This window comes from Pocillopora verrucosa, chromosome 4 (genome assembly GCF_036669915.1).
Source record: "Pocillopora verrucosa isolate sample1 chromosome 4, ASM3666991v2, whole genome shotgun sequence".
Classification (NCBI taxonomy): domain Eukaryota; kingdom Metazoa; phylum Cnidaria; class Anthozoa; order Scleractinia; family Pocilloporidae; genus Pocillopora; species Pocillopora verrucosa.
Genome location: NC_089315.1, coordinates 22,449,417 through 22,477,345, shown reverse-complemented (window position 1 = coordinate 22,477,345; position 27,929 = coordinate 22,449,417). Strand labels below are relative to the sequence as shown.

The window sequence follows — 27,929 nt, the reverse complement described above, 5'->3', positions numbered from 1 at the left end:
ACCAGGCTCCTTTATGTGACCCTTGTTAAGACTTACGAATCAAAAGTCCACGTAAATATCTCAATATTATACCGAAGTGAGCTCTTACCTAGCAGCTATTGGTGAAACTGATATCATCAATGGCAATCACTTGGCCAGAGGCATTTGCCTCAAACAACAGCTGATAAATAATAGAAAAAGGCTAAATAAAATAAGTGAGAACTCGCTAAATCATTAGGTAACTAAGGTAGTGATGAAAGTCGTAGTAAATTGTGTTTTTTGTATGACCACAATATTTTATTCATAATATTAATCAAAACCATAACAAAATTCTCGAACATGATTGGTTATCACCAGCTCGATTTGAGCACTAATAGGACAGTGTACGCGTCATGCATATCATTAGACAGTGTCAAATGGACAGTTAAAGGGAAACTTAACGCGTCATGCCTGTTCAAGTGGACAGAACACGTCATTTGCACGCGCTGTTGTCTCACATTTCGCCGATTAACTGTTGATCAAGTTTTTTATGAAAATGTACAACCGATGCCTAGTTTCTTTCTCAAATTTTGTCATAGTTTTGATTAATTGGTAACAGGAATTCGTGTCGTCCAATTCTGCCTGTAATCACACTCGTGATTAACAAATCGGACCCCCGCTTCGCAGTCGTCCGATTTTGTGAATCACTCGTATGATCACAGACCGAATTGGACTCCACTCGTTCCTACTACCATTGTTAATAGTACAGTTGTAGTAATAATTTCGTAAAACCAAAACCAAAGTGATCGCAACGGCCAAAACTGCCAGCGCATGAAAAAAAGTAGTTATTGATATTAGTTTTGCATCTGATCGAGTTTTCTGGACGAAGCACAGAGCGAAGTAAAGCAAAACGTAGGCAATGTCGGACTATTTTCGACACTCAACTGAAAACTTATGTGACATGAGCCCTAGGCTGTCAATAGAGGAATATTGATTTCGGGTTGGAATGTCAGTGAAATATAAGCTGATAAATATTCATCCTCTGTAAACGGAATTACAAAATCAAAATTGCTGAACAGCAATAACTGGGATCTAACTGATAATTAACGAAAGATACCAACAATTTTAATTTTATTGGATACCTCTTGTGATAGCTACTCGATGAATTTCAGTTCCCATATCTCTTGTAATTCTGCTCCTCTGAGCTCCGCTCCGCTTATGTTTTTCTTACATTTTTAATCACCGAGCTAAATGCATTTGACCTAATGTAATGGATTCCAATTTGACTCCTCAGCAGGAGGTAGTTAGGAATCCGTAGAGAACAAAAAATAAATAAAGTGTGTAAGTGATTTTTGTAGCGTTTCAAAACAACAAAAGTTATCGGTGTTTTTCTCTGAGATGTTCTACAGATTTGACGTCTATGCTTATCCCTTGGCTGCTATATACAAATATCCGGTGAAAAATTAAATTGAAATTAAATTAAAAAATGATCCGAAACAAAGCACAATAAAACTTAACAAAAAAGAAGAAATATGATAATAATGAAAAAAAAATCCTGAACATGAACAGCAAGGAAATCGAAATGTGTTGAATGTTTTATCTTTGTTTGCTAAACTAGTTTATTTGTCCAATTTTTTAAATATCCCTTGACACTTATGGAAAAAAATCAATCATTCTTCTGTACAGCAAATTTTAATCTTTTATATCAGTCGATCCCTTTAGAAAAATGTAAGTCTTGTTCTATTTTTCATGAGTTCTATAGAACGCTGATTTGTAGCTTCTACTTTAGGATTAGAAAAAAAATTGTCAAAAGGAAAACATAAAACATCCGGACAGTTTTCATACATCACGCAATTCACTGAAAAAAAAAACTATTAAAGGTTAATTGAAGAGGATATGGGAACCAAAACAGCTGAACTGATAGAAGAGTATGAGATATTCTGGGCCGTGCTTGGGACAGAGGGAGGGGAGGGGGAGGGGAGAAAGGGGGGAGGGGAGGCTCTCCGAGGCCTCTTAACCTTGTCCCAGTGAGAAAATTCTCGCTTCTCTTTTAAGAAATAAGTCGTGTAAATGGTTGCAAGTGAAGAGTTTTCATAACAAGATTTAAAAATAAATAAAGAGGGCAATTTTCTAAAGAAACTGTGGTGCTGCGTCGGTGGGAGAGTATAACAAGGTAATTTAGTGCATAGTTTCAAAGCTTGGAAACTCATATGCTTTACGGAGGCCAATTTTACGTTATCAAGTAAGTTACAACTACCTAAGATTTAGAAATAGTTTAGTGCCACTCATGCATACCAAGTACCGCCACGTTGATACCTTGCTCACGACTCAAGAAAAAAAAAACCGCTGAGCCAATATCATAAGCCAATTTGGCGTATACTTGTAGTCTTGATCATGTTAAATGAATTATTTACAATAATCAAATCATAGCATAGATCAGTAGCTTTTATTACATTGCTTTCGTTGCAAAGAATCATGCACAATTGCCACAAATTTCCTGCTGGATCACTTGTCTTTCGGCTACATTTACAATTACAATTACATATTCTCAGTTTACTTTAAAATCAATTGCCTTGTGGCAGTGCTTAGTCTTACTCTTGGTCACTTTCGGTGCATAATTTCATTTCATCCCTGTTTGTAACTGAGTAGCCGCTTGCTCCCCCCACAGCATTTGCGATTATTGCTTCTCCATCAACCTTGAGATCCCGAATGCAGCCAATAAAATTTGGAAAATTCGGCGCGCCTAGGAAATAACCCTTTGATTTTGTTATATCGAGACGGTCGAAGTCTCCGGGAACTTCTCCAATAGCTGAAAAAAAATATATTAATAATAATAAGGAAAAGAGTCAAATGAGGCGGAAGTTTGTTTTTACCGATCTATTTAAAATGGGTTGAGTACTATACAATCTCTTACTACGTGGAAATCCCTTGATTGATTATTCAGTCATTTATCTTATATATCTGATCCCGAGACTCATATATAAAACGCATTACAAAAATTGAAAGATTACAAACACAATTAATTCAAATAGATCAAATTTGAAAGTGAAATGTATCATTACATAATTAACACCTGCGCCAAATGCTGGGTTACGACGATCAGCTCTTGAGATACGTGTCGTTAATGTTCCAATGTATTTATGAACAATTTACATATACGACACGAATACAATGGACGCTGATCAGTTTGCTGACCAAAGGTAGAAATATAGACTAACACGATCTTTTCGAGACAGTTGTTTATTCTTAATCGCTTCTCCAACGAAGAAGTTTATTCAAAAAGTTTGAATAAATCACAGTAACTGATTTCTGTCCAGACAATAGGATAAATAATCTTGATGCGTGGAGACCTTTCGAATCTATGCATCATTGAGAAATGAAAACGAAGCGTCAAACGGGCTTACGCTTGATGTTATTTTTTAGAACTTGTAGACTAGTTAACATCTTAGTCTTGATTGTAGACCTCACAACACGAACTGTATCTCTTATACCTTGTGGTTTACTTGCATTGTCGATGGTTATGGCGAACGAACGTCCAACTCGCACAAGTCGAAATGTGTGCCATTTGTTGTCGTTCAGCTTCACGCCCTTTGCCATTATTTCTCTCTCCCCTGGAAACAAATCACAGTGACTACGTCAACCAGTTTTTAAAATTTAATGCTGAAGCATCTATTTTCAAGCTCCTTAAAATCGATACATTTTCTTCTTATTTCTTTTTCTGAGTTGCTCTAAGAACGATGTGCTGAGAGTGGATCGCATGCAAATATATCTTTAATGTTTATTTAATCTCATACATTACAAGTTCGGTCAATTACATCTCGGTTACAAAATCTCCTTACCTTTTCCGAGGTCCACACGGTACGTCAGCTCGTCGTTATGATTATATCCCACGTAAATATGGTCGCTATAGGTACCCTGAACGAACATGATTGTTCCAAACGGCTTGGAGCTCTTAAATTCAAAGTGGATGTCGTCTTGTTCTCGGGCCTTTTCATCCTCGTAGTTTTCAACGGTAATATATGATGAGCCGCTGAAGCAAGCACAGTTACCTACGAAGAGGTCAAACAATGATGCAACATCTCCAACATTTTTGCATCAATGATCTGCCATCCTCTCTGGATTTTCCTTAATCTCTTTTCTTTCATAGATTGTTGTTTTAAGATTGAGAATTTATTATGAATTTCAGAGGCACGTCAGGGAAAAATCGTGGTAAAACATAAGTATTTTCCCGTATAATTTTGTAGTCTATATATAGAGCTCTGTCCGTTTATCTAAAATTTTTTCTTGAACTGCATAAAAATAGATTCCAAGAACAAGAAACATTCGATACTGCCTTATCACATATCTTTCAATATAAAGCGAATGCATGAAATAGTCAGGGTTTGGAATATCATTATGATCATCTTTCCCGCGTTTCAAATTTTAGATCGATCAGGCATTTAACAAATAAATGCTTTGGCATGCCCAGAATGGTAAGTTGTTAGGGCGTCTCGAATTTCACCTTCTTCGGGCTAAAGGATCATCGAAATTGTAGGAAAATATGAAATAGCTCACATCGTTTTGTTTAAATTTTTGGAAAGTGTTTTGACTATAGAAATTGTGTTTGTGACACTCTCATAAATTCCATTTCAATATGTATAAAATTTCCCTCAAGCAATAACCGTTGAGAATTCATATTCCCCTTTTGAACATTGTCTTTATTCTTACTACATGTTTGTCAAACAGTGTTCTGATTTTATGAGAAAATTTCCTGATTGATCACTTGTGAATTTAAAGAGTTAATATATGAAGGACTTACCCTCATCACAGGCGATGCTGATTATGCTCAGAAGTTTATTTTGCAGGTCTGTATAGTTCTTAGTTATTACCACATCGTTCTCGCTCTTAGCTATCTTCTTCAGTTCAGTTTCTTCCACGCTGTCACCAATACCAACGGCTATCGTAACAACCTTTGCGTCGTGTAAAGGCTTAGATGCTTCTTCTAGGTCTGTCCCCGGATCGTTTGTTTGTTTCCCATCAGTAAGAAGGAGTGCAACCTTCTTTACGCCCTTTCTTTCTTTCGACTCGGGAATAAATAGATCCTTTGCCAATTTCAGGGCTTTGTCGATTCGTGTAGCATCACCTTCCTGGTGCACCAAGTCGTCCACTTTTGCCTGAAAGCTTTTCAGGGTTGGGGCGTCACCAAATTTTATCTTGGCTTCAGCATTCGCACTGAATAGTATAACTGCTGCGCGACTCTTGCCCGGTGCAACGCCGAATTCCGCTGCTGACCTCTTCACAAAGTCCTTTATTTGATTATTGAAATTGTCAATATGAATGCTTGCCGAGGAATCCACGATGAACACTACATCTGTTTCACTAGTGCATATGCTTTGTTCTGAAAAAGGATGCTAGTCATAGTAAGTACCATTGCTTGGTCATGCTTGTTATTATTTTGACTGTTTCAACATAATTCCAGATCGCTGTCGGTTTCGCTATTCAAAAGAATAAAATGCATGAATATTCTTCCAGGACTTTACAGGTAGGTTTACTGATTTCGGGATGGTAATTTCCATTCCAAAAACACAGTTACATCTTCTAGCCGAGAATAGCTGCAAAAAACTTGTTCGTGCGATTATCTTGCCTAGGGAAAACACTCAAACATTAACGCGGTTACATTTCGAGGTTACACTTCGACGAGTTATCACAAGTAAAAATGAACAACGTTCTCTATTTTAAACTACATGTGACTGCACACTTTAATTCAAGATCAAATGGAGAGATTTGAAGCTCTTCTTTGTGAATAAAGAACTTAAAAAAAGAAATCTATTACAGAATACTATTACCACTGCTCGTACTACAGCGTACTACAACCAGGAACTGACATATTAGAGGAATTTGCTGATGGGCTCGCCGGTCACAATACGGAATTTTCTTATTGGCAGAGATAGTCAGAGCAATGGTCTTACCGGTGATACCTTCTGAGGGTTTTCACTTTACGGTGAGGCATAAAAACTGAACTTTCCATTATGAACATGATCTCACTACCTCCCCCCGTTCCTCAGTTATCAGGATATACGAAGGCATTTTATCATTTCTGATCAAGCGAGCGGGCTTATCAAAATTATTTCCACTCAGAGCCACACTTGAGGGGCTCAAAAATACTAAGGAGTAACGGTTTTCCTTTCCAAATGATATTTTTCATAAGTTTATCGGAGTTAGGCCACCTTATAATTTTATCTGAAAACAACCATAAACATTCACATTAGCCAATTTTCCGGCATTATTTGTTACCTTCGAAGCTTTTCTGCACCAAAGCTGACAGCGAAAGAAACAGAACAATCCAGGTCGTCATAGCCATATTCAAGTTCTGGAAATAAGATTTGAAAGAAAAAAGAAAAACAATAAAATATATATCAGTCGACGAAGGTTGAGCTTCAGCAGATCGATTTGTGAGTCCTACAATAATACAGAAGGTTACCCAAAAATCTATTTTCATCCTCTACAAAATTAGCTTTGGGATTTCATCGAGTTGAAATTTCTGGCGCTGTCACTTACGCTAGCTCTTTCGACGGAAAACGATTTGCCTCGGGAAAATCTAACTCTCTCGTGTTCTAAAAACTTACTGCGTGCATTTAAATCTCGATATTCCACGAAACTGTCAGCCTGTTAGCATGAAAAAATTCTTAAATGTTATTATTTTTCACAGAATGGAAGGCAACCTACAGCAGATAACATTGAAATAAATAATCGGACGAAAGTATTTTCTCACCCTTGTCTTCCTCTCTGGTCTGATTGTTACCTCAGCCTTTGAATTTTGACCGTAAGATGCATTTCTTTTAAACACTTGGGACTTAAAGCAATAACACGCTAATGGTTTAATTCAACTTCTTGCACTCTTTGCACTCAGCAGGTCACGGGGCGTGTAGGCTCCAGGATAATCATCCTGATCATAGAGATAAATTAGATGAAATCAGGAAAAAGGCTACCGCGTTGTCTTACAGTTACTTCTACTAATCAGTGGTAAAGGGAAGTTTTTGAGGCCATCGGGCTGGTTGTTAAGACACTGTCATCTCATCTACATTGATATTCTTTGATGGAAAAATATCCATCTATCCTAAATTCACATGCAGAACACCTGTTGCTAAGATACCATTGATATCAAATTTCTTCCACAGTCGGCACACCAAGGCTATTTCGCAAGCTTGGTTTCATTTTATGCTTTCGACTGATGTTAGGCTAATGTATGCTCTTTCTATCTGGGTATGAAAATATTTGCTTGGCCATGGTTACAAAACTGTGCTTTCGAAACGAAACTATATGTAAAAGTTTTTTCGACATTCCTGGCTGAATTGTTGTTGGAATGTCGAAATTTCTTCTAGACTGGAACAAGAATTAGATGGCTGCGTGTTGCTGTTCCTGTTGTTTGAATCCACTTATAGATATCAAAGATACAACTGAAAAGAATGCAAATGTCGCCCTATAATTATGTAAGTGAGCCATTTTGCAGGAGTCCAGATTGACAAGTGAATCAGTTTAAATGGAACAAGCTTCACGAGCACGACTACTGAAAAAGAGAGAGGTACAAACTTAAATAACCGACTTGTGCAATTCGATTAAAATTCAATAACATATCAATTCTGACAAGACTGTGGCAAAAGGGCTAATTCTGAAGAAGTTCCGGAAGAAAAGAAAAAAATCGAAATTTATAACAAGGAAAAAAAATAACAGTTGGAGCAGATTTGGATAAATTGATAGTACGTAAATTGATGATATAATTTGAACGGTGTGGCTTTTAAGGCTGTTCCGTTTGAATCAAATGTCTTGTCGTTTCATTTAAAACTATGTCAATAAAAGAAGGCATTTAGATATGTCAACGAAGGGACACAGGTAGCATCGCTAAAGTGGTAATTTGCGTTAATTTGCTTTAGCGTTGATGACTTTTTTTTTCCTACAAAGTTGGCACAGAGTCTTGAATTCTTGGAAATTATGGTAATGTACACTCCGATGTAAAAGATAACTTTGCTAAAAATGGAGGAAGACTGAAGGATTTGAAAGCTTTAAAGAGAAAATTATTTCTTGATAATCGCGTTAGTTTTCGCCTAACAGATATCTGGGCGATAAAACTGAAATTCCGTCCATCTTTGTAGCAAAACGTTTATCCCCGAAAGTCGCCAACTTGCTCGGGCCATACTAGTTCAATCAAAGCATTAAGTCCGAAAAAAATTTCTGGAAAGAATATTTAACACAAAATGTGCAAAACTTCAATCCCTATTTCTTTCCCACATTCGTGAGAGTTCTCATTACTCGAAAAATTACCGTCGACAGCTGCATCGTTGATACTTTCAATATAATGCATATTAAAAGCGCAAAATTGTCATCAAATAACATCGACAGACTCATGAAAAGTATTATCGCTTGAAAGATCGTCTTCTGTCCGTCATGAAAACGCCGAAATTTTACACAATTAAGGACGGCACCTGCTATTAAGATCTAATTTAACCCGGCCAATGACCATGCAAGTAAAGAGATTTCATCACAAGCTATTAAAATAATGGAAAGAAAGTAGTATTCTGTTTTTGACCGAATATAACCGGAGGATTTTTTTTTCTTCTCTCTGACTCAAACTACTTTCAAATTCAATGAGTTCATAATTGTATAAGCCGTGTAGGATGTCATCCCACCTGTTTCTTTCAAACTTTCACAGATTATTAGGTTCAAAACTTTATTCACGAATTCAAAGTATTCTGGGCTTCTGCTTAATCTCTGGGGTATGAAAGCTCTCACATCAAATCCCGGGATAAAACCCCAACATTTGCTTGAAAATATTAATTGCACCTCCAAAACTTATTTATTTATAGAACGTGATGAATTATAATCTTCTTTGGTCCAAAGGTTGTACCAACATTAAGGGGAACATGAAAGGATCATTCGCATAGAAAAACATTGACATTTTTTCATTTAAACACTTTTATTTCCCAAGCTCAGCATCTGTTGATTAAAAACGATTAACTTGGCTTTTTAAGGATGGTTGGCGAGGACTCACTAGGATAAATAACACTCAACTAAGAGCAGTATCGGGTACCCTGTGTGAAAGAAACTTTTTTTTCTTCTCTAGCCTTAGCCTGAGCCTAAGATCATTTGCACGACAGTCCGGCTCTCTATTACCTGAGCTAACCAGGCGGCGGTTAAGAAAGGTTTAGGGTGTCTCGAAATACGTTTGAATTTATACAGAGTGAAATGAAAGACCTTATCCACATAGAACCAAATTGCATGAAACCGTCACCCTAACTCATGTTCAAACGTTCTTTGTCTGTTGTCCGTCATTACACTCAGAGACGTATTATGCGCCCAGGACGAACTATCTTTGGTGCTGCGTCGTTCAGCGCACACACCACCTAGTATAATTCAGTTCGATTCGATATATTACGCGTTTTGTGCCTGTCTTTATACTAGACACACATAACTAGACGAACCTCAAATGTTTGCCGAAGTTCGTTCAGACGGGTAATGCTTCTTTAATTTAAAAACGGCTGATGGTGAAAACTGACATCTGGTGTTCGGTAACATTCCTTTCACCACACGGATGACCGGATAATTTTGATGAATTTACATGAATTCAAATTGATACTAATAATTCTCTTATTTTCTATATGAATTATATTTCAGAACTTGGATAACGAAATAAATACAGCTTATTTAGCGCGCCGATATTTTTATTGCATTTTTCCGAGCTCCGTAGGGGCGCGGAAATATGGGACTGAGCAATAAGTTAAATGTTCCCTCGTATCGTACGGTAAACAATCGAATAAGAGATTATCATTCCACTATCATTTCATTTTCTAGTATTATTACATTTTCTATCCATTGGGTTTGTTACAGATTGGTGTTTGGCTCTAATGACATAGCCAGAACTTCAAAGGCGCCTTCATTTGACAGCTTGCCCTCACAAGGACTATGTCAGTGCTGACAATTACATTATGGTACAAAGATGAAACGTTGTTGTAAGTCTCAGTTGTGGTTCGACCATATACAAGCGAAGCTCATCGTTGATTTTGATGCAATAGATTTAGAAACAAATTAAAAAGTGAAAGTGAACGTTATTCAAAACAGGGTGACCCACTTAGTTACGAGGTTGTTGTCCAGAGGGGCCCTGTATACGCCTAAAATTAACACTCCTTTAAAAACCTTGTGAGCAGCGTCAAAGGTATCGGATTTGTATTTTGGTGAAGTAAAGAGCAGCGTCCTTTCTTTGACCCTTTCACTTCCACGATCTCTCTGTAATTCTCCTTACTGTCTGCCATACAATCCTTATGATGTTACTTTGGGGAGTTTGGTATTGGACCAGCAAATAATTCCCTATTAAATACTTGTATTTTCTGTATTCTCATCACTTGTCTGCTTGAACTTGTATTGATATTGTAAGGAGAAATTCTTTCTTGGTCACTCTTGGGAATTTAAGGTTTAAGAAATTGTGAGAACTTGTTAGCTGGTTTCCAGCTAACGAATCTCTTTCTTTTGACTCACTCACTTTTGATTCCCTTTGGTGAATAAAAGCAGCGCGGCATTGACGACGTTAGTAGGTCAATCTCTATCGACGATCACAATCGAAAAACGATATCTACCGCAACCATGGAAAATCGTGAATCGCAGTTTCCTACAGCAACATTCAAAAGTAGCTAGAGTGAATCATGGCAGGTGAATAATCGAATTCATTTTTTTTTTCTGTCATTTAAAGTGCATCAAAATTAATCAAGTAGTTAGTTTTATACACGCGCTCGTGGACATAGAGGCCAGAGTTTCAAAGAGACTTAGCAACCTCGCACAGTCAAACGTTTTTGTAAGAATAAGAAATTTTTATGTCCATGGCATCAATTATAATTTCATTGAAAGAGAAAGATGTTTTGCCGTACATATACGAGTTACCAATTTGGTAAACTATACGACACATGAATTAAGGGGGTAAGTTTCTAAAGAAACTGTGTTGCTATATCGGTTGGAGGTATTACGAGAGAATTTGATTTCATAAACTGCGTTGATAATGTAAATTGGCCACCTAAAGCTGACGTTTTGGGCTCTAGCCCTTCGTCACAGTGAATAGAAGAATTGGGGGAATTCGCTCTCCCGAAGGCCTAAGCTTGAAACGTCAGCTTTAGGATGTTAAGTACGTGGGAATATAAGCAGCACATTGTGTCCGGCTGCATAAGAAATTCACAGTCACTCATTTTTACAGTACTTTATTTTCATTCACCAATCTAAAGTACTTCTTGCTTGTAGTTGTCTCGTATTTGTTTCTGTGGGAAGAACAAGAAAAGGGTTAGCCCAGAGTGAGGGAGTGCACCAATATAATTTCATTCCATGAGAAAATTGTTTGTGGTGCCCCATGATTCACAAGAGGTCTCAATGGGGTGATGGCTTTTACGACTAACGGTTAAAATCTTGTCGAATTTACGGCTTGAACGTTTAATTCAATTCCATCGTTGCCACCGCAAGATTTTTGACTGTTATCTTTTTTACAACTACCGGTTAAAATTTGCCGATTTTTTACGCTTAACGGCTAATTTTTTTGGCCGTTTTACGGCGATCGGATAAGCCCATTGAGACCCTCACATAACTGCCTCCGGTGGGATGACGCCTCCGATTTAAACGTTAGCCTGTTAGGCGGAACTTGATGGTGAAGATCCACTCTTTTAGCAGTCGGTTCAAAAGCACTTCACATTAGATGCGACAAGACAGCGCACAACAAAAGAGGGAAGCTATGATTCCAACCAGGCTCCTTTATGTGACCCTTGTTAAGACTTACAAATCAAAAGTCCACGTAAATATCTTAATATTTTACCGAAGTGAGCTCTTACCTAGCAGCTATCGGCGAAACTGATATCATCAATGGCAATCACTTGGCCAGAGGCATTTGCCTCAAACAACAGCTGATAAATAATAGAAAAAGGGTTAGTAAGTGAGTTTCTTACAGGTAGATTAGCTGATAAATAAGTGAGAACTCGCTAAATTATTAGGTAACTAAGGTAGTGATGGGAATCGTGGTAAATTGTGTTTTTTGTATGACCACAATATTTTATTCATAATATTAATCAAAACCATAGCAAAATTCTCGAACGTGATTGGTTATCACCAGCCCGATTTGAGCACTAATAGGACAGTGTACGCTTCATGCATATCATTAGACAGTGTCAAATGGACAGTTAAAGGGAAAGTTAACGCGTCGTGCCTGTTCAAGTGGACAGAACGCGTCATTTGCACGCGCTGTTGTCTCAAATTTCGCCGACCAACTGTTGATTTTTTTAATGAAAATGTACAACCGATGTCTAGTTTCTTTCTCAAATTTTGTCACAGTTTTGATTAATTGGTAACAGGACTTCGTGTCGTCCAATTCTGTCTGTAATCACACTCGTGATTAACAAATCGGACCCCCGCTTCGCAGTCGTCCGATTTTGTAAATTACTCGTATGATCACAGACCGAATTGGACTCCACTCGTTCCTACTACCATTATTTATAGTACAGTTGTAGTAATAATTTCGTAAAACCAAAACCAAAGTGATCGCAACAGCCAAAATAGAAGCAAGAAAACTGCCTGCGCATGAAAACGAGTAGTTATTGATATTAGTTTTGCATCTGATCAGTTGGTAGGGTGTCGCGAGTTTTCTGGACCAGGCACAGAGCGAAGTAAAGCAAAACGTAGGCAATGTCGGACTATTTTCGACACTCAACTGAAAATTGCTGTATCACACAAACTGCAGTTTAAAAAATTCACATCAAACATGAGCAAATGAACTTCATTGGCAGGCCTCTTCAAGTTTGATAAGTTGTGCAGTTTCGTAGGAAGGAATGAAATTAGTGGGTCGGTATGTAAGTATATATGGACGATGTAAGATTGGTGGATAGGTAAGTAGGTCCAATGATTGGCAAAAGAAGTTAACACCCCTCCTCTCCCCTTCAATCAACATAATAAGCATAAGTCTTATAATTCATCTCGATATTATGAAAAAGTCCCCTCCCCAAACAATGTTGCAAGAATTAGCCAATTAATGACCATTTTGAGGAAACACTAAATTGGGGGAGAAAGGAAATAAAAAATTCAAAAAGTAGTAGAGCTTTCCAAGGCTAATTGTAGGTGGGTAAGTAAAGGGGGGCGCTCTGAAGGTGGTTTGTTAGATAGCGTCCGCAAGAAAGGGTAGGGTATGTAGATGGGTGGGTAAGACGGTAGACAGACCAGTAAGCTTAGTTAGACAAGCACAAAATAGCGGTTTCTGTTCACTGCCTATCAGCTAGCGTATTCAAGTAAAAAGGGAAATGGGTCAGAATAACGGAGCTACCAATAATGTGTGAGCGTTGTTCAAAATGTTGACAATAGAGAGGTAGAAGATTCAACTGGTACTGGTTCTCGTGGGACTCACCTGTCGATGCACACTGACTTCTACTCTGACTTTCTCGCATTTCCACACGCCTTGATTTCCTTGATTACTAATAGTTGCTAGAGCTGTCTTTCTTGAACCCTTTCTATTCTCGATCTTATACAACGTCAGTGACCCCCTGTGGTGGAATAGATAAGATACACAGCCTTAAAAGATCATTATGTAATTGCCAATGTGTCCAAAATGGGGCATCTATGATAAACAGCATATTTAAGGGGAAAGTGCGGTTTAGAAAAAGTTGCCCTTAATCGAAAGTTCTTGGCCTAGTAAATAATACAAGAGATAGGATGGGTTAATAACGGAGTAGGTGGCAGACAGCAAGAGGAGAGGATGATGGGAAGGTGTAGTCAGCGGAAGAAGAAACTATTGGGAAGGCATTCTTCCGGTGGGGCGTATGCGTATGACTTCAGATAGTGGGTAAACCTGACAGCTACCATCTTGAACGTTGTTGTTTGTTTGTTTGTTTTTTTTTCAAGCTTTTGAGAAATTCTTATTGTGAAAAGGAAATTGAATTGACTCATTAGTCGCGACTAACCTAGTGATGTAATAGTTAAACCTGATACACATCGTGCCGTGATCTGCGTTGTGACTGCCGAGGACCAACTCAAACGGGATCAGAAGTTGCGCCTTGCCATTACTTGTCTCAGTCACGAGAAATTTCCCTGAAAGGCGAATTATTTTACAGCGTTGCTACAAGTTTCTCACCTTGGATAATAAAATGATAATAACTAGTCATCTCTTTGAAATCCGCCTTCTCTTTTTCATTTTAATTCTATTCAAATCTTATTTTGACGGATCAGATTTAAAACGACAAACCGTAGAAAATTCCAATGTTCCAATGGGGTTATTCTTTTCAAGGATTTCGTTATCGTTTGAGCTACTACCAATGCTTGACTCTCGCTGTTACTAGTTTTCGCCGTTGGTGTAAATTAGTAATGTAAATTATGGTTTGATAACACAACACAATGGAGGGACGGGACGGTGAGGCGAAAATTCGATTTTATAAAAACCACTTACTGTTTGAGTTCAAGGTCCGTACTGTAAGTTACAGACCGAGTTTTTCCGCACGGATTTATTGCCTGAGCGCGAAGCCTTTCCGAGCGGGAAAAAACGGGGTTCCGTAACTTACAGGGCGGAACAAGAAAAGGAAGTTAGCAAGATATTTATTATATCTCTGAGTTTAAATGGGGGAAGGGGAAGAGTTCAATTCAAACAAACTTTCGAATTTAGCGAGCCGTACAGTGATATACGGCCCGCTAGATCGACCAATCACAGCGCACGTATACTAACCGAGGGATAAAATGATACAGAGGACGTTCATAGTATTGGATAATACGAGGACCTGTTACCATTTCATTAAAAAGCGCGAAAAAATTTAAAACAAGATGAAAAGGTTATGGGACGTATAGTTAAAAGTTCCAATAATACAGCAGCAAAACCAGTGACAAAAATGTCTTATGCAATGTTTAAGAGAAGTCGCAATCACTTTTTGCGGGAAAAACAAATAACATAGGGGGACCTTGTGGGGTTTTGCTGCTTCTAGAGCCAGGTTTTATTGAAAAGTTGTATTTTCTGAAGAGATTACTAATTCAGTGACAACAAAACGTCGAAGGAAAATAACTTATACGTAAAAACTTAAAACTAAACCGTTGATAGTTATTTTTTTTTATAATTTTGATGGAAACGCCTGACAAGACAAATTCGTACTGAGATCATCTTTCTGGTAACCACTTACCACTCCCCCCAGCTCCAGAGCTCGGTCCACCAGAGATGCTGCTTTTGATGACAAAATCCATGTCGTCGTCAAACGGAACATTATGCCAGTCACACATACTATCATCAAAAGTACATTTTTTCACTTTATCACTGGCATTGCTCACTGCGAAAGAAGACAGGGAATTTGGTCACTTGATACTGAAGCAAACAGCTGCACAGTATCAGCTGCGAGTGCAAAAAGCTTACAGGATGACTTTTTTACTGGTGATAGGAGGGATGGGAAAGGAACGCAAGTGGCTGAGCAGGCACACCAGAGTAATTAAGAATGGTTCGAGTTCTTTTCTCATCCAATCGTTTCAGTTAAGTATTCTGAATACAATAGCAAAGGACCCTCGTCCAAGCTGCAATTTAAAAATGCTAATAGCAAAGCTTGAAAGCAACTGCTCAGTTTTGGTTCGTTTTGTTTTGTTCGTTTCTATGTTGTAATAGGATTTTCCAGGCAAATTCAGAGGAAAGTTGTAGCCTCCTGCACCATCGAGTGAGGAAAATTTGGCCACTAAAGCTTAGTAACTGTTGAGTGAAGGTTTATTCTTAGTGAGCTGCGCAGGTTGATGGATTTACAATAAGCAGTTGGCAGATAATGAGAATGGGACTGATCGTATCCTTCTCGGATTCAAAAGAAAATTATAGAATTTGATTTTCTTATGCATAGGTAAACTTTACCATGAGTTCCTCGCATAACCCAATGTAAGAAAAATAACATGTTCTACAGAATATAAAATCTTAAAGAGTTATAGGCCGTGAACTACATATGAATTTAACGTCCAGGAAATGGAAACGGTTTTAAAGAAAACTTGAAACTAAACAAGGTGTGGTGTTTCTAATTGAATACGCCATACAATCGAACCTGTTGGACAAATGTTACGCACGGAAAGTCAAAGGTTAATCTCTGTGGTAATACCGTAGCTGCCACGAGCTACACCTCACCAAATAAAGCCTTTTGGCAGTTCACCATAACTTAAAATAAACAGGAAAAACGGAAATAAATTCTAATGAAGGAACTGTGTTTAGGAGACTGGTAATGACGACTTTTATACAAACCACTACAAACCGAACCGCCTCCTCCTCCACCGCCGCCACCACCGCCGCCGCCACCGCCGCCGCCGCCACCGCCGCCGCCGCCACCACCGCCGCCTCCTCCTCCTCCTCCTCCTCCTCCTCCGCAAAAGCCACACGTCTTTCCGCAGTTGTTCTTCATGTAGTTATGCCACTGGCTTGATTGATCACAAAACCCGCTACTTTTCCAGCCTGAACAATATTGACTTTTGTCTTCACAAACTGTGAAAAAGAAATGCTAAATATCAAATATCTGTCTAACTTAAAGCACAACTTGAAGCATGCAGTAATAGCCCAAAAAATGACAAAAGTTAACGAGCTCTTCCATAACACTCTAGTTTTCCTCTCGTTAAAATTAGTTGCGTTGGTGAAAACCAAAATTTTAATTCTGAGTTTTAAAGATACGTTTAGGGATGAATATGAGATCAAGGAGAATCAACGGATGTATAAAAGTTTTCATTTGCGCTGTTTGTTTCTTTAAAAAAAAAAGTCTGTTTGTACCGGAAAGCTGCACTGTCCAGCTCTCTGACTGGTCAATATGCTTATGAAATATAGCGCTATTTCATTGCTGCATGGCTTTGTCTTGGAATATTTTTTTCTGAGAACTTTGGATTCAGTTACTACGAACTCGCCTCTGATTTAAGACAAGTAACAAACAAAGAAAATTCTGTAAAGTGAGATTCAGTTACCTGGAGGTTTAGTTGGGCCACCTGTTCAAGTGAAATAATGAGAGTAAACCTAAATTAGTTAATTAACAGCCTTCAACTAATGGGTTGTAAGGGATTGCCATCAAAAAAAAAACTATAGTTAGGTAATTTGAAAGCTTGAATCAACATTAAATGACATTTGCAATTAAAAAGTCTGAGAAGACCCCTTTTATTTATATTTTTCTTGATTCTAAAGTTTAGCATTACACACATTAGGTAAAAGGAGAAAAAAAACTGAAAAAATTTTTCGTAGATACACAGTTTAGTTTAGAAATGACTTTAGTAAAACAGCTGAAAAGCTTAATGATGCCCAATCATATCCAAAAGCTATTAAATTGCAAACAATCCTTTTTTCATTATAACTACTACTTAAGAGGGGCGAGGTGAGAGAAGTGACTTTTTCTTGGAGTCTCTCTCCACTCATACAGTCAGTCTATACGCGTTGGTAATAGTATGACAAAAATCACAGGCTTTCACGTGGTGCTGTGTTGTCGTTTGGTATCTTGATAAAATGTTATGTGATGTACATGATCACACTTGTGGTCGACACGACTTCCCTTTGGGCGAGGTTACTCAGCAAGGGAGCGAGGTGACTTCATGCGTTATGAACTACCTTCTGCGAAACGAGTCGGGAAACGCAAATTTATTTTTTTCCACCAATTCAAATTGATTCATCCAAGGATTACGCAAGGAAGGTGGGGAATGCTCGAAGTTTAGCAACACTTTGGAAACATTTATTCACGATAAATGAATATACTCACTACAATATCCGCATTTTTTTGGACAGTTCTTTTTCATGTAATCTCTGTAGTCTTGACAGTATTTGTCTGGCCATTGAGAGCAGTAATTAAGTTGGTCCTCGCAGGCACCTAATAAATGGAAAGCAACTTTATTCTACCCATTTTTTTAACCATTACACAGAAGCAAGCTGGAAAGAGCGTAGAAATATATGTATTTTACTGTACTTTTAAGCTGAAAATAGAATGCGTATGTGAATGTCAGAGGAGTCGAAGAACATTGTAGTCAGTCACAAAAAGGGATGATACGCAGTTGGCGACATACTAGCTGTCCAGACAAATTTCAAAAAAACGTCGAGTAAGACCTTTCCCAAAAATTCTTCATTTAAACCGAAAGATGGAGGTAATGAAATGTTTTCAAGGTCTTTTCCGTCATATGGTAGTTTATATTCGCAACATAAAAGTATGGCGACGCAGTTTATTATATAGAACATACAACGGTTCAAATCCCGTTAACCCTCCACCATTAATTGCCAGGAACGTGTTTGCAACTCTCCCCTTTATAATTTTCCCTGTAAATCAATAACGATAAGTTGGTGTTGTATCAAGATAAAGGCCTCAAACTGAAAAGTTTTGGGAGAACTTCACCTCACTTCTGGGGGTTAAAGCGTTTAAGAATGTTTTTATGGGCTCCTCGTTTAATTCAGATCGAAATGGTCGACTCTGAAAGAAGTAAACTACGTCCTTGCGAGACAATTGTGCAATCACACCCAAAAAAAAAGCTAGCACTAAAAGGAAACAAATTTTATAAAATCAAAATGTAAAATGTGGCCGTGGAGAGTAACACTGAGTAAAATAAGTCCACTACCGTGAAATAGGGCTGCAGCAGGAGATTTAAGGGAGGGATATATGTAATATTATGTTATTCACCATCCTAGAGGTCCATTTTGGGAACAACTGTGCCCGAGGTCTTGAGTACCGTCGGTACCAGTACTCAAGACCTCGGGCACAGTGTTTCCCAATACGAACCGATCTAGGCTGGAGAATAACACTTTTTACTTTTTTTTTCTAAAACTTAATGATTTAGGGCTGTAATTACGGCAAGATCTTCCATAAAATGAATGTAATTTACGAGTAGCTGTCTTGATCTGACACCTGTCAATTATAGAGCGCGTAAGAAAAAAAGAGCGCATGTACACTTTTGAAAAAACAACGGTACTGGTTTGGAAAACAAACTCCACAAACGACAATTTTTTTCTTCAACAAAAGTCAATGATCATACGGAAAGTATTATTCACTTTCAACAAAGAATACCTCTTAAATTTGATTCTATGTTTTTAAGTTATGGGAGTTTGACCGTTCGTTTGCTACAATGGCGTGTGCAAATCTGGTCTTTCTTCCACCGAAAAATTTAAGTCAAATGAGACACTTTAACTAGACCCAAGGGGATTGAATGCGGCTTTTTCTCGTCGAATTCCTTCGGTTTCTGTTGTGAAATTTACTATAAAAATGTCCAAATTGAACCGACTTACAAAGACCGACCTAAAGCGTATTTATAGCAGAACTGAAAACTTCGCTCACCGTTTTACAACGAAAAAACCGTCTGCGTGAATTCAGGCATTAAACAAATGAAAGTTCCATCGATCAATTCAATTGTAAACAAATTCCTCACGTTTTGACTGAGTTACTTTTTGTGAAGGATTAAAAGTTAATTACTAACGGTTTTTAGGTCGCGTGTCAACCCATTTAAAAACACATTTTCTACAAAGATTTATTTCGAAACCAATTTTTGGCTGGCAACTAAGATAATTTGAAAGAGAGAGAGAGAGAAAAGAGAGGACTAATAAATTAAAAATTGACTTGATTTGCTAAAAACATGCTTTGCTCGAAAAATTACCTAGACGCTAAAACGAAATAAATTTATGAAAAATGGCAACGAAGCTAGGGATCTACTAGGCAACTCACGACAGCGTTCCCGCACCCGACCGCGGATAGCAATAGAAAATCCGGACCTCACTAAGAACCAATCAGACAGCAGGATTCGTTACCGTGCCCTCTGAGAAAAAAACCAACCCATTACAAGCTTACCACCTAAAGAAGTTATGCACTCTATGATTACTTTCGCAAAATAGGGTGTACGAAGTTAGAATAAACCCTTTTAGGGATTTTATTCGTCGATCAAGATCCTCGCGTTTCTATGTACTCAGCTGCAATGACTCTGAATGCGCCCAAAATTGGACAATATTTCGTGATGAATTCGAGAATTGTAAGATTAGAGATCCTTTCATTCCACTTTGTTCAAAGTTAAAAGCGAAATTTATGAGAAAATACCAATTAGTGAAACCCATAGTGTTGTAGCTTAGGTATAAGAGGCTGACTTTCGGGTAAATAGGTCAGATAGATAGCTCTATGAAAGGAGGGAAGCTGGTTAATTTTCTTACTTTGTCTCCTTTGCCTGGTCTTAACTTCTTCTTCTGGAGCTGTTTCACGAAGAAAAGTATAGAAAAATATAGTTGTTAGATTAAGACAGAGTAACAGTATAACACATTTTTTGCCTTTTGTCATTGAATAATTCGAAACCTTCAATTTTAAGTGCCTGGAGGTGGGTTGATCTTGTATCAGATCAAGGTTGAGTTTCCTTGATTTTCAGGCTCTTAATGTAGATCATCTGAGTAAAACACTAACGTAAAAGTAAAAGCCAGCGTATCTTCTGGGATATCCCAGAAAAAAAAAACCAATATTTTTCATCTCACAAACCAGTTGGTTTCATCTACTCAACCTCCTACCAAACTCAGTTGACTCAACAACTTTTCTGAAGCACAGTATGGAGTTGCAAGAGAGGTACTTATGTTACAAAACATTAATTGCCCTCTAGTCAGTTTGTGACTGATATAGGTGTACAATTGCAGAGTTCCTTCGTTCATTCAGTTTATTTGCAAATCGTTTGAAGAGATTCGAAGGCATCATTTTAAGGTAAAAAATCTACTTCTTACCCTCGGGTTCATCGAGTTCAAATTCTTCAGGGTATTCTTCCTCGGGCAATGAAAGAGTAAATTGCGCTATAAGCGCCCAAGCGCACAGAACAGCAAGCCAGCGAATTGCCATTCTGCCAGCCAGACTGAAAAAAGAAAATGAATGTTTGATGTCAGCCTCAGAACGAATTATTTTTTCAAAAGACCGAGAAACGCCAGGCGCAAGTGTGTTTGCATCACCTGCGTGACGCAAGAGATCGAGCCATTCACTGCAGATTCCAAAAGAAAATGAAACGAATCTTAATGGATTTTCATGTTTGTTGAAGACAAGAAGGTTTTTTCAGCGTTAGGTTTGTTTACATGTACTCCAACAAGCCTCTAAAAGTCTTTTTGTGCAAAAATGACAGTATGCGATAGGGTAATTGTTCACCTGAGAGAAATAACAATGGGTTGTGAAGAACCAATTTGCGCAAATCGATTTTGGTGTATTGAAGATGTTTGCTTTACAAGCAGATTGTCTTATCCGATGGTTTCCGAAAAAAAAAATTCGCCTCTTATCAATTGAGCCCGTTTTAGCAAAAGTTGAACATTGTGATTTTAAATACAATTTATGTGTTTCAAGAAAATTAAAGAAAAACGTACTTTACACCTATGATGATCTAAAGCAAAACAAACAATATTATCCACAAAAACCATTGTTCTTAAAAAGTGAGATACGTAAAACTGATGATTGGAAGTTGTTTTCATAATTTCTTTCACCTTTATTGAATTTTCCGAATTCTCTTTTTTAAGCAATTTAAGATAGACACTTGCATAACATTAGTGGTCATTTCTCTGGGGCAACTGAAAAAATAGAGTTTGGCTTTGTATGTATGCAACTTGGCAGCTAATGATTATACCAACAAACTTAATCAATATTCTGACATAGTAGTCGCGCCAGTGTATAAAAATAACTTAAGGCAAAGAAATCCAAATAGAATCTTTTGGAGTTTTTCTTTTGAAAAAAAAAATATCCGTTTAAGCAACGGCTGAATACAACGAGTTTCGTTGGAGCACCGTAAAATACCAGTTTTTAACTGGGGCTTGTATGAAGTCGTAAAGAGGTCTGTACATGGGTCTATAACCTAAGGGAAGCCTTGTATTAGAGAGGTTCGTAAGTTGAGAAAAGGGCAAACGTTTTCAAACAAGCTGCTGGCTAAACGTAATTTATTTCATTGCGATACAATACTTATGATTATACCAACAAACTTAATCAATATTCTGACATAGTAGTCGCGCCAGTGTATAAAAATTACTTAAGGCAAAGAAATCCAAATAGAATCTTTTGGAGTTTTTCTTTTGAAAAAAAAAAATATCCGTTTAAGCAACGGCTGAATACAACGAGTTTCGTTGGAGCACCGTAAAATACCAGTTTTTAACTGGGGCTTGTATGAAGTCGTAAAGAGGTCTGTACATGGGTCTATATCCTAAGGGAAGCCTTGTATTAGAGAGATTAGTAAGTTGAGAAAAGAGCAAACGTTTTCAAACAAGCTGCTGGCTAAACGTAATTTATTTCATTGCGATACAATACTACCACATTCTCGCTGATGAAGTATTTTACTTTCCATGGTACCTGACCACATGCTCAGACTCAGGTTCTAAAATGGGATTGTACAATAACAAGAAGAGATGGGGATAACGGGACGTATTTATAAAAGAAAACCGTTTTCAGCCCGGGTGTTTACCTACAAGTGAGTCTTTCCCTGGAAGGTATTTTTTCCTCTGCTTAGAACAGATGGATATCTTCACTAGCAGGAGCACCTATAACCAGGAGGATTCACATCCAGGAATTAACCCCTGAGCCCCCAAGAGTGACTATCATCTAATTTCTCCTTACAATATCACTGATGAATCATTCAGTAAGGTCAGGAGAATAAAGAAAATTATCAGCAGCAAAAGAAGCTCTTGATTGTTACACGAATTCTCCTTGTCAGCACCTTAAGGAATGTATGGGGAACAGTATAGAGAATATCTTTACTGATGTGAGGGTGTAAAGGGTTAAAGCAGCTTTCCTTTAAAATTTCCTCTCTTCTTCTCTTTCAAAAATGAGAAAAATTATTTTACTGAAGCACCTCCGCGGGCCGGCACCTAAATGGTCGTTAACATCGTCGGATCAGATTAGCTAATGAATAAGTTTCCAGGGATTGAATCCTTGTGTTTGCGCAAAGATTTCTGGGATCGCCACGGGGCAAACATTGCAACTCGCTAGAAAGGAACGTATGGCGAAAGGTTGTTTCGACGTCTCAAAAAGACGATTTTGGATAGAAATTAGCACTTTTTCACCACTGTTTTGTTAGAAATGGATTTGGGTGATGTTGAAACAAGGGAAGCGTAAGTTTTTACTAAACAATCATGAAACATGTAGCATAATCATATTCATTATAATTTCCTTAAATGTGATTGGTGCATTAACTGCTTTATTTTTTACTAATCGTTCTATACAGCTGTAATCGGACAGTTGGCCGTAATCGGACACCTGTAATCGAACAGTTGAAGTAGTCAATCATACCAAGTCCACTAAGCCAAATCCACCAATCACAGAATCAAACAAAATAACCATAGTAACAACTACTTATCCTAAAAAAAATTGAGGAATTTCCAAGATGGAGAAATTTTTTTACTTTAGACATTGTCGCTACCGGAGATATTAGACCTAAATGTATTTGTTGTTTTCGGAAATCGAAACAGTTATGATTAATTGGTAACAGGACTTTTTGTCGTCCAATTCTGTCTGTAATCATACTCGTGATTAACAAATTGGACTCCTGCTTCGCGGTCGTCCAATTTTGTTAGTCACTCGTATGATTACAGAGCGAATTGGACTCCATCCTATTCCTAGTATTATTACAAATCTACCGATTAACATTTCTCCATAATGGTCTTAAAATTTACAAATGTGAGCTATAAATCGCCAAGAAATAACTCAACAAAGCCTTTCCAGCTTTGACGTGAGTTTAGTCAACTTCTAGCTTTCTTCTTGGCTTGCTAACACAAAAGAGCGCTACAACAGCTACCTCGAGGCAGCTGGAGATTCAAACGGTGTGCTTGAGCATTAATTATTATCGTGATACATTAAAGGGATCAAACACCTACATTGCTTTTTTTGTTGTGATCAATGAGAACGAACCAGCGCTGATAATCGGCTCAAACTGAGCCCTTTCTTCTGCGACGATAAGTCATGAGGTACAAACGTGTTGCAAAAGGAGCGATGCATATCTGAATATATGTCCATAGTTTCTGCCGGAGTCCCGTGAAATTGCTTTTCCTGACAAGATCCTCTAAGAAGTTCGTGGAGGAAAGTGTCAGCTTAAAACCTTTAAATTTTTTTCCAACAAACTTTCACTTGATCTAGAAATTTCCACATATTTTTCATCGCTGTCTTCATCCTTCAAAAGAGCAACAGCTCGGTAAAAACAATTTCCATCTCCCACGATAACGGCGGTATCTGGTGATTTCGCCAACGAGTGATTTCGCCAACGTCACGTTCGCCAACGTCTTTGGTCGCTTGGCCAACGCGATGTGTCGCTTGGCCAACGTCCTACTGGTCACTTCGCCAATGTATTAGTTTACTCTAAATAAAAATTTACCATTACTTCTTCTTGCTTCTGTGTGTTGTTTACTTGACTGAGCTGACTTGATTTCCCCGTTCGAACTTAGTTTCCTTCCGTTATTTTGTTCGGACTTAGTTTCCTTCTCTTGTACACGCAACTTAAAACACAGTGGGCCCACATAAATGCACGCCACGCGTCACCGGCGCTGTATGTTGCTGAACTTAACTTAGAGCAATAAAGTCGCGTGTGTGCAACCTTTTCCTTAAGTTCTTCTATAAGGTTTATTTGTCGATAACAGAGATTTATATAATTACCTTTGAGACTTCTAGAACAGAGATTTATATAAATACATTGTAGACTACTACTACTACTACTAATTCTATAACTCCAGCGCATATGAATAGACGCGTAAACTCATTGTGTTAAAACTTGTTAATTTTACCCTATTGTTCTAAATAAACCAATCCAATTGCTTGAAACTAATTGGTATGATATTTCGATCCTTCGAAGTGTATAAAACACACTGGCATGCGAAGAATGTTCATTTCAATCATACGATTACGACACTCTACGACTCATAACGAATTATCTCGGATATCTTTATCTCGGAATACTATTAATATCAGGATGGCTACTGCGCAGATTTTAAACTGTATTGTTTGTCACGAACTGGTACAGCCTCGGCAGCAAGCGGTTCAGTGCGATGGATGTTTTCGCTGGAACCATCGAATGTGTAACACCGGTAAGTTATATTTACTTATATATACTCTGATACTCTAAAAAGTAGAGACCTGGGCCAGGATTATAAGTTGATGGAGGATCTAATTTCTCTTTTATACAACTGTTGTTGCTTATCTTACACCTAACAGAAGACATCCCCTAAAAGTAAAAAAAAACTCATTACACTGACCAAAGCTGAACCGTGACCAATGTTATTTAGTTTCTTATATCATCTGACAGTGAACTTACTTAAAATGAACTTACTTTAAATCCATTATCGTCTAAAATGCGGGTCGCGGGTTTTTACTGTACTTTATTTACACCTTTTTTACCATTTTTTACTTTAAGGTAAAAGAGCTTGGCCTCCAAAGGGCGTACATGGACGACGATTCCGTTTACAAGTACATCAGGAAGCTAATGGCCCTCCCGTTCCTCCCGTATCCGGAAATCCAACCGATGTTCGACCTACTCGAGGAGCAGGCCCAAACTGACCAGCTGGGGAGACTTGTCCAGTAAATCCGACGACAGTGGATTGAGAGTGAAGTATTCACCCCAAGAAACCGGTGCGTGTACAAGGAGCCCGTCCGCACAAATAACGACCTGGAAGGCTGGCATAACGCCCTCAATCGCAGAGCTGGAGGACAATGCGGCTTGCCCTTATACCTTTTAATTGAGTTACTTGATCGGGAGGCAAAACTCACAGCTATTATAATTAGGCTGGTCTCTGACAACAAACTGAAACGAATTCAACGACGTACAACAAGAAACATTCAGGCAAACTATTCGCAAGTTGGGAGAAGTATGAGAACAACGAGAAAACCGCTGCTCAACTACTCAGGACGTGCTCGCGTTTGAATGGACCAGCGCGCTCTAACTGATCATGAACGAACTGAACTAGCGTGAAGTAAGCTGAGAATCAGAAGGTTTTGTAAATAGGTTTTGACTAAAGCATTTTTTTGAATCAGAAGGTTTTGTAAATAAGTTTTGCATTGAAAATATTTTGTGAATCAGAAGGTTTTGTAAATAGGTTTTGACTAGAAATTTTTTTTGAATCAGAAGGTTTTGTAAATAAGTTTTGCATTGAAAATATTTTGTGAATCAGAAGGTTTTGTAAATAGGTTTTGACTAAAAATTTTTTTTGAATCAGAAGGTTTTGTAAATAAGTTTTGCATTGAAAATATTTTGTGAATCAGAAGGTTTTGTAAATAGGTTTTCCACTAAAATATTTTGCACTTGTAAATATTTATAAAAGTACGTATTGTAATTAAAATGTTGTTGATATTATACTTGTTATATTTTATTTCTGACTCGTTTTGAAGGCTGGAAAACAAACTCTGATTGTTTCTGAAAAATGTTAACTCGTTAATTCACATCGTAACGCATTTTTCAAGTAAAATTTTGAGTTATACATTTTTGGAACACATTTGGAGGCCATCGGAGTTTGTTATTCAACAGTTTTAAATTACCGCGATGTTAGTGCTCACACTTTTTTTTTGGCTTTTTCTGGATCTGTCAAAAATATGCAAATTGTTTGGAAGTCAGCCAAGTGAAACTAGCATTAACTTAAAATTGTTCTGACCCAAGTATCAGCATTACATCCAAAGCATCAGTAAGCACCCTTTTTACTAAGCTATTACTAAGTTATTACTAGATATTTGGCGTTGGCGAATTGACCAGTAGGAGGTTGGCCAAGCGACTCATCGCGTTGGCGAAGCGAACAAAGACGTTGGCGAACGTGACGTTGGCGAAATCACTCGTTGGCGAAATCACCGCAATTCATAACGGCGTATCTCTTTTAAGGAGGTATATCTCAGACGTCGTAATTTGTCTATTTATTTCGTTAACAAGTATGAAAACGGGAAATAGATACAAGTACATAAATATATCTATATATCTGTATAACAGAAAAATCTTAAATTAGTTATTTCCTAGCGATTTAAAGCTAATTTTGTAATATTTCGTGACCATTAAGCGGTGACGATTTCATATTAGACCTCACGAAAGGAGAGAGGTATATTGGTATATTTTATAACTTATTTCGGGGTAGTTTTAACAAAAACTTAAATTTGCCTCGTATTCGCGGAGAATGAGAAAAGAACCAAGAGTAGTGAGTAAAGACAGACGCATCCTCCTGAAACTTGTCACTCTTAAGAAAGATGTGTGACTGTCACACAACAGTATTTGGTGGCCTGATAATGTCGCCACACTTTTCATCTTCAGAGTGCACGTGTCTTTAATTCTTAAGAATATACATAACCTACACATTCGACTGTTACGCCGATCAAGTCTTAAGTGAAATTATTATGGTCGTTTAGTCCAGATGTAATGATTTGTGACCAAGTTACAGAAGAAAAACTCCCTTTATGTGAACTAGAGTGCAAGACGCCCGTGCTTCGGCACTTGATCCTTCGATTAACGAACGGAAATGCGTATGTTTTGAGACAACATGATTCACTCTACATTCTTAAAGGCTAAGAATTACTGATATTTACAATTCACGATCGAATGAAGGTGAGTTTAGAGGGGAGTTTGCGAAACTGTATACTTCCAACCTTCACACATAGTATTCTGATTTCCACAACAGTATTTACTATTTCAAATTTGGCTATCAATCAGTCAGCAAAAAGGATGAAAAACATGTCAACCTAATCAGTGAACTTACCTAATCAGTGAACTTACCTACTGATCTTTTTCTAGTCTATAAAGAGCCAGAGCATGAAGTTGCAAATAAGTGCTGAGGTTTTTCCTGTTCTTGTTTGATTTTTGTTTTATCCCGGGATGATTGGAGCGCCTTTCAAGACGGCTGAAAAATGTCGTGAACGTTTAGGCAGGAACTGTGAAAATGAAACGACTTGGACATGATCCAGTTACATGGGGGTTACTCTGGGAAGGCGGATGTTCTTGACAGTTCTTTCATCGATTCACTTTTTAACAAGAATTGAATTAAAACTTATGTCAACATACCAACAACGAAAATATGAAAATTAGCCCACATTGTGAAT

The 27,929-nt window shown here is 37.8% G+C and overlaps 2 protein-coding genes across 3 annotated transcripts; both read right to left on the bottom strand.

Annotated features, from left to right (window-relative positions):
- Window positions 1-62: 62 nt before the first annotated feature.
- On the bottom strand, window positions 63-27,786 carry LOC131778719 (uncharacterized). Of its 2 annotated transcripts, XM_066166132.1 has the most exons (11): window positions 27,607-27,785; window positions 20,639-20,763; window positions 20,087-20,125; window positions 17,670-17,777; window positions 16,891-16,911; window positions 16,187-16,423; window positions 15,105-15,248; window positions 13,905-14,031; window positions 13,352-13,487; window positions 11,793-11,864; window positions 11,161-11,231 (listed from the first exon to the last, which is right to left on the bottom strand). In XM_066166132.1, the coding sequence occupies exons 2-10, from the start codon at window positions 20,748-20,750 to the stop codon at window positions 11,793-11,795; spliced, it is 996 nt and encodes a 331-aa protein (XP_066022229.1). In that variant the 5' UTR covers window positions 20,751-20,763; window positions 27,607-27,785; the 3' UTR covers window positions 11,161-11,231. The 2 variants fall into 2 exon arrangements, with proteins under 2 accessions (XP_066022230.1, XP_066022229.1); XM_066166133.1 differs by lacking the exons at window positions 11,161-11,231; window positions 11,793-11,864 and adding an exon at window positions 63-160 and having other exon boundaries at window positions 27,607-27,786.
- LOC131778718 (collagen alpha-1(XXI) chain-like) lies at window positions 2,371-6,774 on the bottom strand. The gene is made up of 6 exons (XM_059095155.2): window positions 6,710-6,774; window positions 6,232-6,307; window positions 4,757-5,335; window positions 3,798-4,007; window positions 3,450-3,569; window positions 2,371-2,767 (listed from the first exon to the last, which is right to left on the bottom strand). Exons 2-6 carry the CDS (start codon window positions 6,296-6,298, stop codon window positions 2,550-2,552), a joined length of 1,194 nt encoding a protein of 397 aa, XP_058951138.2. The 5' UTR covers window positions 6,299-6,307; window positions 6,710-6,774; the 3' UTR covers window positions 2,371-2,549.
- Window positions 27,787-27,929: the final 143 nt, after the last annotated feature.

Bases quoted from the DNA above. Each gene is read 5' to 3' on its own strand.
- LOC131778718 (XM_059095155.2), bottom strand. From the start codon at position 6,298: ATGGCTATGACGACCTGGATTGTTCTGTTTCTTTCGCTGTCAGCTTTG. The intron at 5,336-6,231 runs GTAACAAATAAT...ATCCTTTTTCAG, and splicing joins GGTGCAGAAAAGCTTCGAAG to AACAAAGCATATGCACTAGT. The intron at 4,008-4,756 runs GTAAGTCCTTCA...ACCTCTTCGTAG, and splicing joins CAGCATCGCCTGTGATGAGG to GTAACTGTGCTTGCTTCAGC.
- LOC131778719 (XM_066166133.1), bottom strand. From the start codon at position 20,750: ATGGCAATTCGCTGGCTTGCTGTTCTGTGCGCTTGGGCGCTTATAGCG. The intron at 20,126-20,638 runs GTAAGAAGTAGA...TTCGTGAAACAG, and splicing joins TGAACTCGATGAACCCGAGG to CTCCAGAAGAAGAAGTTAAG. The intron at 13,488-13,904 runs GTTAGTCGCGAC...ATTCCACCACAG, and splicing joins TTTAACTATTACATCACTAG to GGGGTCACTGACGTTGTATA.